The sequence below is a fragment of the Juglans microcarpa x Juglans regia genome, chromosome 6D (assembly GCF_004785595.1).
Source record: "Juglans microcarpa x Juglans regia isolate MS1-56 chromosome 6D, Jm3101_v1.0, whole genome shotgun sequence".
NCBI classification, from domain to species: domain Eukaryota; kingdom Viridiplantae; phylum Streptophyta; class Magnoliopsida; order Fagales; family Juglandaceae; genus Juglans; species Juglans microcarpa x Juglans regia.
Window position 1 is genome coordinate 31,883,971 of NC_054604.1, and position 17,683 is coordinate 31,901,653.

General features: G+C 34.9%; 1 protein-coding gene across 1 annotated transcript; it reads right to left on the reverse strand.

Annotated features, from left to right (window-relative positions):
- Positions 1-10,663: 10,663 nt before the first annotated feature.
- On the reverse strand, positions 10,664-13,145 carry LOC121234103 (sugar transport protein 12-like). The gene is made up of 4 exons (XM_041129916.1): positions 12,762-13,145; positions 12,284-12,609; positions 11,504-12,133; positions 10,664-11,382 (listed from the first exon to the last, which is right to left on the reverse strand). The coding sequence occupies exons 1-4, from the start codon at positions 12,889-12,891 to the stop codon at positions 10,888-10,890; spliced, it is 1,581 nt and encodes a 526-aa protein (XP_040985850.1). The 5' UTR covers positions 12,892-13,145; the 3' UTR covers positions 10,664-10,887.
- Between the last annotated feature and the right edge of the window lie 4,538 nt (positions 13,146-17,683).

Below are 17,683 nucleotides of genomic sequence, written 5' to 3' on the forward strand. Positions count from 1 at the left end.
ATATTAAAAAAAATATTTGGACATACTGCTCAGCGGTAAAAGTGGGATGGCATAGTAATTCCATCCGAGACACAAATTACACGAAGTACCATGCTACAGGCCCCGCTTTCGGCCACGAGCTACCGTTTGTTATAAAATTTTATTTTATTTTTTTATATAGGTAATTTTTAATACTTTTTAATATTTTTTAAAAAAATAAAAAATTATAATATTATTAAAAAAATATTTTCTTAATCACTAAGTAAAAAAAATAAATAAATAAAAAATAAAAACTGTAGAGTAGAGCGGTAAATTTGAGTGGGAAGAATAGTATTATCTTTACACGAAAGATAATCCCTAATTATTATCATCTCTTTTTTTATCATCATCTTATTATTTTTTGACGTGATATTAAAAAATATTAAAATATAATAAATAACTTTTAATTGTCTAATTTTATATTATAAAATAATAAAAAAGTAAAAAAAATAATAAATAATATTCGAAATTGGTGTAAATCTAGTTTAGGCAAAGTAAAAAAATGCAAAAATAATCATTTATTGATGGTTGTGATATTTTCTATGCATTAATATGAATTACCTAAGTATTGTATATTTTTTTAAAATAAGGATTTATTATTAAAAAATTAATTTTTTAGATAAATTTTATATTTGTTATTAAACAAAATATACCGCTCTTTGTCTACAAATATCATTTTTTTTTTATATATTCAAAATAATAATTATAATAATTTTAATAGGATAGGTTCAAATCATCTCATCCTTGCTTCAAAGATTGGCGATAGCGAGCGTAAATTCAAGACTTAACGAAATTAGGGCTATTATGGGCTCATATATATTATAGAATATATATATATATATATATATATATATATATATTTATAGATGGTGAGTTTATAACCTTAAAATGTATAGCGTAAATTGCGAAAATATTCTCTAAGAAAAAAAGTTAAAAGTTTTTTTTATGGCAAGTATATATTATCCCTTAAGTATTTTAATAACGGCGTTGTCGAAGATGTTAATTAATAACGTTATCGGGTCGATATTTTGTGGATGGAGGCAAATATGCCAAATAATAATGGTGTGGACGGTTTGAAATTGAGACCTTGACTTGCAAATAAGGTCTACTCTTTATTGGGTCTACTCTTTGTCAGCCCGCTATTAATTAATTAATTAATTAATTAAATTCCTTGTCGATTTCTGTTCGTAGGTTTTGCTTACTTTCAGTTAAATGTTCAAAAACTATTTTATCAGGAATGGGAATATATAATATAATTTGTGTATTTAACTTAAACTCAACCGAAAATATATTTGAGTTTATTATAAATGAGTTTCAATAAAAACGGATCGATTTAATAAGATATGATTAATAAACAGATCAATTACGGGTGAAGTACTAGTAATAAACTCCAATAATACGAATAAATTTTATTTTTAAATTTTATAAATGCTTAATTTTATATGTCTTTTTTGTTGTTGTTGGGAATATATTATTGATATTAATATTAGTATTTGATTATGTTATATCTCAAACTATTAAACATTTTTTTGGTAATATGTCATTTTATTTTATGAAAATATTAGTTTGCTTATAGATTATTAGTTTGGATATTGATAATAAATATTTTATCATGAATCAAGTCGTAACTGTGAATTATTTATATAGTTGACATTGTATTATATTCGAAATTATATTAATTTGATTAAAAAATAAAGATTTAGGTCAGCTTAACTCATTTATTTGAAACGGGATGTTGAAATTGGTTAAATGGGTCGTGTCTAGGTTAACCCAATAAAAATTAATTACTAAATAGGTTAAGCGATTTGTATGACTCATTAATTAAATAAGTCAGGTTTGGGTTGACTTATATATTCTAATATCATGATTTGACACAAAACGAACACGACGCATAAACACGAATTGTGGCCCCTATGTTTAATTGATGGGTCAAAAGAACGTTAAAATCTTCACTACAAGAAATTTGACTTTTAGGGGCGAAATTTGTTAGAGACGAATTAAATTTCGTCCTTAAAAGTCATTTTTGATTTTGTCTCAAAAAATGCCTAAGCTACTAAATTCGTTCGAACGGAGAAATATCTATTTGAACAAGATCATTTCTCAAGTTCTTGGATCACGTTCTGGATATTTGAGGGGCTTAGGACGTTGCGTACAACCATCCTCATCATCATCATCGTATTCTCGAGCCAGATCGAATGATGATAAGACTAGGGGTGTAACCGGTCCGGTCCGGTCCGGTCCGGTCAGGTTTTGGACAAAATCTAGGACTGAACTGGTATTTATCGGTTTTACATTTTTCAAAACCGATTACGCTTCGGTTACCCTCCTAAACCGGTACCTCCGATTTTATTGATTTTCTAATTTTTTTAATATGTAAAAAATAAATAATAAAGTGTTACTTCTTATGATAAAATGTTATTAATAATTTAATATATATATTATGTTTAAAGCATATGACCAATTAAATTTTCATCTTTACGATTACACTTTTATTTTATAAATTATAATAACATTATCTTATATATAATTATATTAATAACATATGATCAAACAAATTACAAATGTTCATATTTAAAATTAACATTTTATGTTATAATTTATAAATTATAATATGAAATTATTTCATATATGATATATAATTATATATTATATATAAAACTTATATATATATATATAAATATTTTGTATAATATATAAAATTAATTGTTATATATATATATTTTTGCCAACTAGTCCGGTTTGGTCTGGTCCTAAAAACTACGGAACCAAAACCGGACCGGATCTGGCCGATTTTCATAATATAAGAACCGGCTCTGGACCGGACAGGTTCAAAACCGGACCAATGGGTCTGGTTCGGTTAGGTCAGGACTGGTTTTCCGGTTTAAATTTACACTCCTAGACAAGACTAAGGAATTGGAGGAAACAATACTTGAGATAGAACGATTGAGGTCCAAGAAAAAAAAGTTGCTGACTCAATTAGATCAAGCAGTGGATTTGGAGGCTAGATTAGAAGAGAGAATGCAGTTGAATAACCAAAAAATGTTTGAATAACTCCAGTCAATGATGTCCCGAAACTCTATGCTACCACCATAGTTTTAGAATTTATCTTTTTTTTAATTGCATTTATATTATGATGTTTCAAAACATTTGAAAAATTGATGTTTGAATTACAATTTGTGTAATATTAGTATGGTATTTTTAATTAAATTCTGATATGTATGATTAATACAGTCCGAACGGTAAATTACCATTTGTAATTACATTCGAATCAAAACAAACCCATTAGAAAGACAAACGAGAAATACAGACGTTCGAATAATAAATTATTTGTTTGAACAATATTAATATACAAAATCCCGTTCGAACGGATATAATTTTTGAAAATAAAATATCTGTTTGAACAGACATAATTTTTGTTCGAACACAAGTTATTTAAAAAATTTATTAGTTCGAACACTCCGTTCGTTTGAACATGATCAAATATGGTCATTAGTTCGAATGAATATTTCATATTGTTTGAATGGACGTCTCGATTCGGACGGAGAAATATTCCATTAGAACAATTTATTGAGACGAAAGCGGTTCGTCTAAAAAAAAATTATCCGTTCAAACAGTTTCGACTGGATCCGTCCAATTTCATCTCTAAAAATAATTTTTTGAGACGAAGTCTCCAAAAAATTTTTTGAGATAGTCTTTCCGAGACAAATTAGTGACAAAATTTTTTCATCTCAAAATATAATTGGGGATAAAAATTGTGTTTTTTGAGACAAAATTTTTTGTCTCAAAAAACACAATCTCTTGTAGTGCTTAATGCTACAAAAATAGGTGCTTGTTAATTAAAACTTAAAAGAAGTTTTTTTTTTTTTTTTTTTTTTTTTTTTTCATAAAGAAAATTGTAGTTGCCCACAAATCTCTTATTTGGATCAGAAAAGAAATATGATTAAACTATAGAGTTAAATATCAAATTAATTCCTCTGATTCTTCACTTGGCATATTGGTCATGACTTGGTCATTTATTAATAGCTTTAAAAAAGAACTGTTTGCTCGTTAGGTCAAATCCATATATTTTTCAATCTCCAATTATCAAACTAATGAAATTAAACTTCATGTGAACACCAATAGCTGTTCCACAAGTATCATTTAGGCCGTCATGTTTTGCTCCATCGCGTGTGAAAGAATAAAAGCCAAACCGAATTCTTCATTAAGCTATAAGACAATTGATTAGAAGAAAGAACATAGACCTAAAGTCACCTTTTTATTATTTTGCACATTTTTAGTGATCATGGATATAAAGTTAATCCCAAAGAGTAGTGTTAGCTAGCTAGTGGGTATCAATCTTATCCTTTCGGCAATGCGGTGAAATTCCAATAGTAAACAAAAGTGCCATGGCTAGCCGAAACTCTTTTTGGTGGATAAATTAAACAAACAAAAGAATTCAATTTAATGAACAAAAAAAAAAAAAAATGCTCTCAAAGCTCAGTCCTCCATATGCTGCATGCCTTGATCGACTTACATGCGGTATTGACTGTCGACACACACACACACACACATATATTTATTAGGATTGATTAATGCATTTAAAATGTTATCAAGATGAGAGGCTAGGGTTTTCCCCCCAGCTCCCACCACCCCTAGGAATTTGTCTTGGTGCTGGTCGGCTGGCTAGCTATATATTTCTCCATGATGCCATGCTGCATGATGGTGCGGCTTGAAACATTAAAAAGAAAAGTGAAGTATAGATATGGTCCCAGCCGCATGCATTGAGCGGTGGCAATTAAAGGGGTGTGCTTTATATTCGAAGCCATTCAACGTGTACGACTCTTCTTGTCCGCACCATCGTCTTCGCCTTCGACTCTATCTTCATCTTGTCATCAGTCGGGACAACGTGCGCATATGTAGCCATGATAAAAATTCAAAAAAGAGTGCGGAAAGGTCAAAAAGTGAAGGAGAAGAAGTACAAGAAACTAACTGCCAATTGAACAGTTATAGGAGGTTGACGTTGCATGTGCTAGAGGGAACTCACATACACATTAATTCATATATATTCTCATCATCACATGCGGGGGTTCTCATGTGGATTATGAGAGAGGGCCGTATAATGTTCTTTCAAGTAAAAAGTTACTTTTCAAAAGAATCACATGAAGTACTTTGTGGTTTTATAGCTTGTTTTGTTTCTAGTACTACTACTTCTGGCGCGCATGGTGCATTGCATCCAAGCATATTAAAGGGATCGACTTAATGTTTATATGTATCTTTTAATTAAACTTATAATTTTACTTCCAATCCGTGTCTTATCCTTTAGATTCATGTAAATAACAATAGAAAATATTATTTTCATCTTAGATTCTATCATTTTCAACTACACATAACTCTAGAGTTTTGACAAACTAGGGGTGGGCAGCTGGGGCCCACACCCTGCTACCCCGTCCCTGTCCGTCCTACCCCCGCATGGTGGGGCGGGCAATCCCGCCCTCCCAGCGAGGGCTGGGGGCAAGCTGGCCCTAGAGGGGCCCTGCCCCTCCCCCACTTCGCCCCCCGTTCCACCTACTTATATTTATTTTATATAAAATATATATTTATAAATATATGTATTAGTTTTACTATATATAAATATGGTAATATGTATCAAGTATAGCTTTTACTTAATATTTTGTGCAAGTTATAGTGTGGCTTATAGTGGTCTTTATATAGGAGGCCAAAGCAATTCAAGTGTTTCACTTAAGCAATGTGAGACTCTTATATTACTTTGGTATATGATCATATTTACAAGTTTAAATTTACAACTTGGGTAAAAAAAGTGTTTTTGGTCATTTTTGAACCCAGTGGGCCATAGGCACTATTGGAGTGGGTGGGGCAGATGAGAGGTTCGCCCCAGCCCCAAGGCACTAGTGCGGGTTGCGGGGGGTGAAAACCTGTTAGACCCCCACGTCGAGTTGCCCCTAGAGGAGTCGCCCATGCCCTAGTCATGGTGGAGACAAGCACCTTGGCTAGCCTACAACCATGCCTTGGCTCGTGGGATGACACGCACGGGGCGCCCAGCATGCATGTATGCCTTGGCCCGCGCGATGGCACCCACGGGGCGCCCAGCATGCAGGCTAGCGAGGCTAACAGGCGCATGGCAGCATGCGCAGCACAGACCCGCGCGCACATGCACGCAGGGCAGGCCAGCGCGCGCATGTGCGCGGCACCAGGCGCCCCAGCGGGCCGCACGCCCAGACTCTTCGCAGTGCACAGATCCGCGCGCACACCAGTGGGCCGCATGGCCCTGCGAGCACCCAGGCGCCGCACAGGCAAGCCAGCCCGCGTGCGCGCGCGGGCGCACACGCCCAGGTTGACCATGCCGCACACCCGCATGGCCTTAGCAGCTCCTGCCGCACATCAGATTGACATGGGCCCTTGCCGCATGCCAGCACGCCCACGCCCACCCTGCAGAGCACCAGCGAGGTTAGTGGCACGCCCCATGGCATGCCATCCAGCGCACAGCTCCAGCCCGTGCCATGCAGCCAACGTCCAAGCCACCCACTTAGACCATGCCGAACCAACACTTAGCCATGGGCTAACCAACCAACATGCAACCACTTAGCCCACCATGGGCCCGAGCATGTCACACCATGGTTTAGTCCATGACTCTATTTTATTATTTTATTTACTTGATCTTTTAATTAATTGTTATTTACTTTGAAGGGACCATTTTAGGGTTTCCAAGTTGTAACCTATAAATAGGAACCTTAGTCATTTCATGTGGATCTTTTGGCAAATTCCCTTGTGGGTAGACTTTTGTTCTTGAGATTACATTTCGGTGCTAGAGCACTTGGGCTTTTTGGGTGCAATCTGTGAATCCCAAAGAGAGGATCATACCTTGCAATTCGTGAATAGGTGTGATTCATTTATCTATCTTGTTTCACAACTTGGTGCAATTCGTGAATTCAAGTTGTTGTTCTATTCTTTATGTTCAAGTCCATCAATAAAGAGGTTTATTTCATCTATGTGCAATTCGTGAATCATAGTTGAATTGGCTATCTTTGTTCACTTGTTCTTGACAATTTTAATATTTGTTCTTTGTGTTCATCATTTGTTCATTGGTGATATCCATTCCATTACAATCATCCAATCCGAACCAACACCAATTTCGACCAACACAAGTGTTAGTCAACTTCCCATAGTTGAGTGATTCCTTGTGATACCCTAGCCGCATCCTTCCATAAGCAATCAAGGCTAATTCGGCAATCACTTGCCTAATTTAACTTGCCCTAGCCGACACCGATACTTCCCATAATTAGAGTTCCTATAATTTAGGAACCCTAATTGACCTTTTCCTACCATATCCGGCCATATCCTTGTTTCCTTCTAAATCCCACAAATTTAAGAAACATTCCTAAATCCAAAACCCAAGCCGTCCAACTCCTCCACCCTTGTCCAAACCCTAGCCGACCAACATTCCTTCCGAAACCCTAAACACTAACCCAAAGTGGAGCCAACCCTAGCACCTCCTAGTGCCGTGCGCCCACAACCATTCCTAGCCATACACTACCTTGAACCATTTCCTTGTTACCATCATTCTTCTAGCCTAAACGCCTAACCTCACCATATCATCTCAACCTATTGGTCACCTTGACCATCATTGGACGTGGACCAAGCAAGAGAAGAACTATGACTCGGTCATATTGAGGCAAGCTTTGGATTAGCAAGGCAAGTATTTGGGGACTTGACCGGGGTCCCTAACAAAACCCCACCCCTTGCCCTTGCATGGGTGGGTAGCACCCCTATAACAAATACCAAAGAATCTCTTAGCATGATGTGGTATATGTATTTTAAGTAGTTCTTTATTAGTAAATAGGCGCCTTGGGATGACAAGATCTATAAAATAAAGAAGAGAAATGCTACAAATATAAAAAGATCCTATAAAATTATAAAAAGTAATTTCACAAACTGAAATTGTTTCATATAATACGTTAGATCTACTCTATAATAAAAATAATTTTACAATTTAATGTACAACATCAAGCCACGCGCATCAATTTATGAGTTTATTCTTATAGAATCTTTTTGTGAATGAAACATTTATCAATAAAAAATAATATACTTCAATAATTTAAGTTTAAAGAGTTCCGCATGAGGATATCTTGACCATCTCCCACCTTACCCTAATTGTTTTTCCTCTCCATCCGAACCATGCTTTTTTCAACCAAGTTTTTTGTGAAATGTAAGCTTCACGCGTGGAATTTTATATATATATATATATATATATATAGATAATGACGGTACTTCTGTTCTATTACTTTGGCAGCTGAAGTTCGTGCGTGTATGTGTGCTAGATCTAGATTGGACACTTAAAATCATTAATTTAGGTCTCGTTTGTTTTCACAGTTCATCTCAACTCATCTCATTTAATCCTTACAATATTTTTAAATTCTCACACAAAATATAATAAACAATTCAATTTTTTCAAATCTCAATTCAACATTTTTAAATCCTAAAATAAAAATAATATTAAAAAATATATTTTAACAATATTTTATTTAACTTTCAATATTCATCTCAACTCATCTCATTTTAACTCAAAAAATAAAGGCATAATGGTGTTAAAAATCTAATATTGAAGTTTGCTAGCCAGTTCTGGGAATCAAAGCCCGACACGAAAAATTAGAGATCATGATCATCTCCAGAAGTCGAACTAGCTGGGATTCCTTATTGACTCCAAATTTAAACACTCTTTTAGGAGGAGGACCACCTTAGTAAGTCTTATGTATGAACGCGTACATAAATCAATGAAGACTAAAAATCTTGGACGAGTTTTTTGTGGTTGGACAATTAAGTACATGACTAGAGCATGATGTCGCTATATACGATCATGAAAAGACGTTTACTATGAATATTGACAAATTTTTAGAACCCTAACTCGGTCAAATTAAATACAATCGATCGACTCAACAGCACACATGCAAACAATATGAAATCTAATATATATTAATTCCGTGTCGGCGTCAAGTAGTAGCTGTGCATATGATTGTTCTTAGAACGGAGACATTTCTCCTAATCAAACATCTGTACGTACGACGACCGTAAGCTTCACGAATGTGAAAAATATACAGATTCTTTTTCTAGAATGTCATGTACATGTATTTGGGCAGTTTTTGTTCAGTTCTTAGTCTAGTACTCTACAGTAGTCTGGAATCTAGTGAAAAAAATGGCTTTGGCGGCCATTTCAGATGGAGGAAGTCACCAAACGTACCGTGACCGTTTTTAGTACCCTAGAACTTATATTAAACTCTTACGTTAATCTGGAAAGTTGAACCATTTAATTTGCAGGAAGAAAGATTTATACGTTTTTTGGGTTCAAGATCATCTGATTTTTCAACCTTATGGTCATTATCAAAGCTCCTTCAACTCAGGGGAAGCATTTTTTTTCCTCTATGAAGAAATTGAGCATGCATGCGTGTGAGTGCATAGAAGCATTGAAAAGGATGGTTTTCCAGAGAGGGCTGAATGTTATTTGTTGTGCATGAGGAATATGGCAAAGGAGAAAGTTACGTGTCATCATGTGGAGTACATTTGGTCGAAAGGACGGCACAAAAAGCCAATTTTTATCCACGAAATTAACTAGTACTTGTCTCTATTGTCCGGGTCTTCATGTCAAATTGTCTTTTGAGGCATCCAAACTAGTTAAATTGTTGTATTAAATTAATTAATGTTACATATATAGTCGTGGAATGCGCAAGTACTATGTAATCGTTTTAAAAAACGAGGGAGGTATACTATTTAAAAATTATTATTATTATTATTATTTTCATGTGGTCGCCAAATTTACTCACTTTTTTCAAAGAGATTATATAGCACTTGCACACTCCATGATTGTAAATATAATTTCTCTTTTTTTAAGCTTTTGATACTTGCGAATTGTATTTTTGCTAAATATGATTGTTTAGATTAGGTTCATTTGGATACTTAGAATATCTCAATATATCTATGAATAGTAGTGAAATAGTTTGAGTGAAATATATTTTATTAGATTTTAGAAAATGTGAGAGAAAAAATTGAATAAAAATATTATAAAGTTAAAAAATTGTTTGAATATATAATTTTTTAATATTATCTTTGTTTTGAAATTTGGAAAAAATGTATTATTTTTTGTGTTTTATTTGGGACTTTGGAAAAGTTATAATGAATAGATGAAAAAATTAAAAAATTAAAAATTAAAAGTATTTTATATTTGAGTGATGTTCGAAAATGAAATATATGAGAATAAATGACAATAATCGTGTTGCCAAACGGACTCTTACACGCCCCTAGGTCTCTAGATGTATTGTTGGGCCTAAATTGTTTTAATATCCATGCACTTTAATCACGGCCTTAAAAATTTTGGTCAAGGGACATCCCATTAACATATGTTAAAACATCAAATAGAAATGAACTCTCCGCTTGTTTATTTTCTCAAACACTCATATCAAACACAACGATGGTAATAGATCTACGGCACGATGGATGAAGAATGTTCAAGCCACCAAATCCAAACATAATAAGTGATCTGGAACCAAGGCCCAAACATCTGAGACACTTGGTCAAAATAGTCCTGTATTTTCGAACAAGGCCCAACTTGAAGGCCGTATGTACGTATGGTTGATCTACTTATTTAGACTTGGATTGGTTTTTTTTTTTTTTTTATTTAAAAAATAAAATAAAATATACTTATGATATTTGAAAATAAAATAAAACAAAATAAGATCATCGTCTAACAAAACGATTAGCAAAACCGCATCGATCCAAATTCAGAAATAAAAAATAGGGGGAGGAACTAAACCAAGCTAGCTAAGTAATTGTTATATACATGCAGAAAATGAAAAAACTTATAATTAAGCAGATCAGTATTGATCAAGCGTTATTTACCCTATTGCCCATCTGAATATCTCCTGATCCAGGGCCGCCAGAAGCAGTACTCTTGTCTTCTTCAGAACAAACAAACTTGCGCCAGTAAGGGTGATTTCGCCACACAATTGACATTTCTTCAATGGGGACACCCTTAGTCTCCGGCAGGAACTTGTAAATGAAGAAACTCATTACCACTACCCAGAATGCAAAGAAGATGAACAGCCCAAACTTCAGATGGCACAACATTGAGGTGAAGACTTGCGCAATGGCAAAGGTGAAGATCATGTTCACGGAAACATTGATACTCTGAGCAGCAGACCTGATTTCCAGTGGGAAGATTTCACTGGGAACCAACCACCCTAGAGGACCCCATGACCATGCAAATCCAGCAACGTAAATGCAGATGAAGAACACCAATCCAAAAGCATACCACTTCGGCAATTCACCGGGGTTTCCAGTCATTCCAAATTTAGCAGCAATTGCTATTGTAATTATAACCTGTATTTGCATTAAAAAAAATAAAAAATCAAATATGCATGTAAATTAATAAGAAGCGCAAGATATAGCCATACAAAGGAATCCAATTATAAAGAGAGACTTAGAATTATGATATATATACCTGACATATGAACATTTGAGCGCCACCCTGAAGGAAAAGGGTCCTTCTTCCCCACCTGTCAACACTAAAAATTGAAACCAGGGTTGCGAGAGAATTAACACTACCGGTAATCACAGCAGACATGAGCGAAGCACTGCTTCCGAAACCAATGGTTTTGAACAAAACAGGAGCATAAAAGGTGATCACGTTCATGCCAGTGAGCTGCTGGAAAAAGGGAATGCAAATGGCCATTGTGAGTTGAGGCCTGTACTTCCTTTGGAAAATGGTAGCCCAAGGATGTTTTACTAATTTAGACGCTTCGCTGGCCGCCACAAGATCATTGAATTCCTCGTCTACGTTGGAAATACCTCGGATCTTCACAAGTTGTTCCTTGGCCTCGTCGTAATGGTTACGCTCTATCAGAGAGTTTGGAGTGTCTGGAAGACAAAACGAACCTATAATGATAATTAAAGCAGGGACCATGGCACCACCCAAGCTCAAGCGCCATCCCCAACCACCCTCAATCTGAGAGAAGAAGTAGTTCAGAAGATTGGCAATGAGGATGCCAATTGTAATTGCCAATTGGAACATCATGTTGAGAGCACCTCGGTATTTATATGGAGCCATCTCAGAGACGTAAATTGGCACAGACTGCAAACAAACATATAATAACTCAGATAATCATCATGTACGTATGCTTAATAATTCAGACGTGTGAATCTGAATTAATCAGAAATTCAAAATTGTTTTTGTATATATGATAAGAGACGGATCATATCGGACTTAGGTTTTTTATTTTACCTGATTTGCACATCCAATGCCAAAACCAAGTAGCATACGGCCAACAATAAGCATCCAGACCCTATCAGCGAAGCCATTGACAAGCGCACCAACGCAAAATAGTATTCCACCCCAAAGCATCGTAGTCCGCCTCCCAAAATGTCTGGTTATGGTTGATGCAAAGATGGATGCGATCAAGGCAGCAAGATATAGGGACGAAGTAAACAGAGTCAATGTCTGACTGTCGAATTTGCAGTACTGATCATCAGAAGGTTTCACTGCTGCCTCCTTTTTGTATACAGCGGGAAAAAACTTTTCCAAGAAGGAATCCATGGATGTAACTCCGCCTGTAACATTCAGAAACCCTAGATATATTAGCGACGAATACATATATATACGGCCTCATCTTCTCCGTGCATTCGCAATCCAAAACGATAGGTAAAAACAGGATGCAAGGAACGATTAAAAAATAAAAGTGATCGAACTTAAGGATTGTTACCTGAAATTCCAAGATCATAACCAAAAATCAAGCCACCCGTGGCAGCGACTACGCATGTCATGAAGACCTTGAAAGTAAGTTTGCCCGGATAGTCCCGTCCATCCGACGAAGCGATAACACCACCCGCCATTTTGACGTAATTGATCACTTCTTTAGAAGAGAAAAGAGCCAGAAGAATCAAATTAACGATGATCAGAAGCACTGAAATTTATAGAACCAAGAGTGCCAGGATTCCTATGGGCACTAGTAGTCTATCCATGATGAATTTATCCATATTCGATTTTAAGATTATCACGAAAATATCTAAACGGATAATCTAATCGTATAACTGAATGTGCGGAAGGACTGATTTTTCTCAAGAAAAAAAATCGTAATATACATGTACTTAGAGTTTGAGTTGGGATTTTCTTGATAAATATAAAAGATTATGCAGATAAAGATAATTACTTTATCTTTTGTTTTTTTGTTTTTTTTGTTTTTTTTGTAATTATATAATTATGTAGTTCTTGAATATTTATAGAGAAAATGAAGTTTAAATTCATTTACTAACTAATTAATTAGAGCCTAAAAATCAATATAATTGTTTAAGCTTTGATTCCAGATATTTATAATTATCAGGATGAGGGATTGTTTTATAAAATCTTTAAATTGATAAATATTTTTGGGTTAAAGATTCTATTTTCAAACTAGTGGGTAGAGCATAACTAGTCAAATATTTCTATTATATAATTTGTTTTGAAAAATCAAATTTAAAAATCAAATTTTATTATTCAAATGACGTAGATGATCATGTGCATTCTACAGACGAACTTGAGAATAGAACAGATGGATTAGAATCCATATATATGTGGCCAGCGGGCCCATTAACCCTACACGATCGAGGATATGAATAGCCCGCATAGAATAGATCATATGTTATAAAGATAGTCATAAGTGCTAATAAATCCTACATTAACTACTTACATTAACTACCAGACCTCCATGGTCATTAATAGCCGTGACCACAATGCAATCCAAGTAAAAGGTTCTAATATTCTAACCCGGCCCAGTCCACCAAGTCATTTTGCATACCATGAAGAGGTCCAACAGAGGGATCTAACCCATAAAAAATTCAAGGGCAACCCGAGTAATGTTATATATAAAGTCGTGAAATGTGTAAGTATCGCGTAATCTTTTTAAAAAATAGTATAGTCCATTATTAAAAAATTAATTTTTTTCATGTAGATTCTGTATTTACTCAATCTTCACTCTATGACTGCAAATATAATTTCTTATCTTTTTATTTTTTTAATACAATATCAAATGATCTAAATGAAATATAATAAATAATTTTTCAATTATTTATGTCATGTTAGAAGATAATGGCTTCAAGATGATTGTAACACCCCGTACCCGGAAGGGTTGGAGAATTACTACATGTCACTTACCAACCTGTCTCTCCTAGCACCTAAAACCCCAAGGATTTCATAAATAACACACAATCTCATATTATCCAAATAATCACAATACAAACTCCATAAGTCATCATTACAAAATAACATAAACCAAATGGGTCCACAATTTTCTAATAATCTCAACGAAACAGAACGATACATCTTTAAATCTCAATAGGTCCAAACAACTCAAAGTACTTCAATTACTCAAGTTATACCCTTCTACTAATAATGGAACTCGACCTTCTATCTATATCTAGACAAGCTCCAATTTCTAATCATGACCCCCAGCTGGGCAATCAATGTCATATGAAAATATAAGAAGATAAGAGTGCAAGTTATCCACAACTCAATAAGCAGAGAACATATACTAATATGTAAACATGAGTCAATTTTAGAAAGTTTGGTATGCAGAAATAAAACATTTCATTTTCATATGCACATCTCAAAACATGTTATCAAAAAAATCAGAGCGACTTTTAAATCTTTTCATACTCATAAACCAATTTCATATTCAAAAACCGCTTTGGCATAACGTAACTGCACATTTTCATCTTATTATATCATATCATATCGTATCATGCCATAAACCATGTTTAACCTCCGTGGTAGGGTTGTACTATCTTCGGTGGCCAAACCAGGCAGTATCATGTTGTGAAACTTTTTATTTTTCAATCTCAGAGCCACGAGTGTGCACATAGGAAAGAACACGTAAAAAACCACTTTGTTTCCAAAGTGGGTGCACACATATCATATCATATCATGTTGGTACCAACCATATCACGTGAACCAGTATCATCATATCATAACCATATTTAGAATCAGATTCAGAACAAATAAGTATGCCAAATGTTTATCATATCCATATCATATCAAAACACGTGCAAAACATATTCATATCATTTTCCCATAATCAATAACAATTCCAAAATATTTCATATCACATGTACAAAAATTCACAGATATCGTATTCGTTCTTTTGCACATTTCAGAAGTATGTCAAATATTGCTCATGTCTACACATTTCATGTCAAAAACATTTCTTTTCTCTTTCATACGTATCTCATGAGTGAATGCAAAACATATATTGAGGTTGTTTTTCACTTCTTTTTTTTTTTTAAAAACAACATGCACATTTTTTATAAACCAACCTCAGTTCATTTCTTTTTATGCAAATCTAGCCTAGGAACCCCACTTACCTGGACTTCTTAGCTTTTCAAGAATTTCCTCAAAAATGCCAAACAAATATTAATCTTCACCTATAAGATAATCGTGTAAATTTTCATAAATTTCCAATCAATCTCATATTTCGATATTCAAGCCTAAAACTTCCAAAATAATCCATTTTTAATTCCTCAAACCCAAAATTCTCATTATTCCTGAAATATCAACATCACTTTCTAAACTCATCAATATCCAACATAATATCTCCAACTAAAACATCAAATTCCAACTTATTTACAATTGAGATCTTATTATAATTTATAAAACTAAAATAACATAACTATTGAGATCATCATAAGTAGAAAATCATACTTTTGTTTAAATCAAAAATATTCTTTGAAAAGGATTCAAAATAGAATTTTGCACTTACTGATCATTCCAAAAATTCATCAGTATTTACATAAAAATATTCCGTTAAAATATGAGTCTCTTACAAAAACCCAACTTATCAAAATCATTTATGTAAACATGGAAAATTTTAGAGTTTGCAAATATTTAATAAAGATTTAAAACACAATAATGCAACTTGTAATTCAAAGGTGATAATGTAATTTTATTTATTCTTAGACCGACTATGCAATAGTTTTTGTATTTCTTCATCATTTGAAAACGTGATCCAAGTGCATAACAGCAATAACTCCTATTCTATTAGGTTACAGACTTACCCATATATAATATATATATATATATATGTGTGTGTATGTATATGTAAGTACAACTCTTTAAGTCAACAATATGAAACATAAGGGAAATGAAGTGCAGCGACGATGACTCACGACAAAACCGAGAGTATGCGTGGAGGGGCGAGGCGCGACAGGCTGGCTAGAGGAGCTACGGTGGCGCGACTGGAGTGCAACAGAGTGCGTACGGTTGGCAGGCTACCTGCACTAGGCGGCGAGAGCACGAGAGACAAACGGTGAGAGAACGAGGAGAGATCGAGAGAAAAGAACCACCAACCGGAAATGGTGTGAGCTTACCAGGGGACTTGAGGTGGCATGCGGCAGACTGGGGGTGACGGTAGTCTTCATCAGTTGTTTCTGTGGGGTTACAACATTGATGAGCTTTCTGTGGAGGGTGATTGCAGCAGCGGCTGAACTGCTCTGTTTTCAGATATCAAAAACAGAGGAAAACAAGGCTTGAAACAGAGGCTTCAAAGGCGCTGGGCGGCAGCTTTGTGTGGCTGGGCACAGTTGGGGTGATGAACTCAGAGTGGCTGAGGTACCTACGCAGACTGAGTTTGGAGGAGTTGTGGCACGTTGATTGGCTTTGGGGGTGGCAGTTTACTAGGTGCAAACCAAAGGGCATTTGGTGTTTTAAGATGACACGATGGCTGGTTGCATGGTGGTGCGGTTCTAAACTAAGGTTCACAGAGGGGAATGGATGTTTAGAAGCGATTGGATGGTTAAGGCGTGAATGAGAGGGCAGCGGCAATGAATTTAGGGTTGAGAAAAGCATAACATATATATAAGCTATAAATGGAAAACAGATAAAACCTAAAGAGGAGGAACATATGGACGTGCATGAATGAGGAAATATGGCGTGAACCCGAGCGACGTGAAATCTGAAAGCGTTTTCCACCAGCCTGAGCTTGGCAGTGGGCTGGGTCTCACAATGATGGTTAAAGAGATAATAAATATCATTACTCATATGTTTACAGCGTAATACAATTAGACCGGTTGGACCATAGGTGCTGATCGACTTTCGCAAACATATAAAGATTAGATAATACTCAACACAAGATAATTAAATTTAGTAGCAGCTAGCAAACTTATGGATACATAAATTCTACAACAAATAAGGTCTTTTGGGATCCAAAGTTTCGTCCCAAAATATGTTTTGAGATGAAAAAAAGCATTTCAATGTTGTCCCAATATAACTATCCCAAAATGTATTTTGGGACAAAATTTTGCTGGACCGTTCGATCACAGTCGAATGGATTTTTTTTTTTCTGGGACGATTGAAATCCGTTTCAGAAAGTCATTCGAATGGCAAAAAAAAAAAAAAAACAAACGTTCAAATAATATTTATGTCCGAACGAGACTTTATGTCCAGTACTCGATTGATACTAGTCCGTTCGACCAAATACATATGAAGAAATGTTCGAACAAACAAATTGATGCTCGAACGTAAATTATATTAATTTTTATAATTGATTAGGCCATTCGAACGTACTTGGGACCGAAAGAGTGAGTTGCCTATTCAAACGGGGTGCAACATTGTTTTACTGTTTGAACTTTAACTTGTGAGGTTTGAACGGTTGTGTCC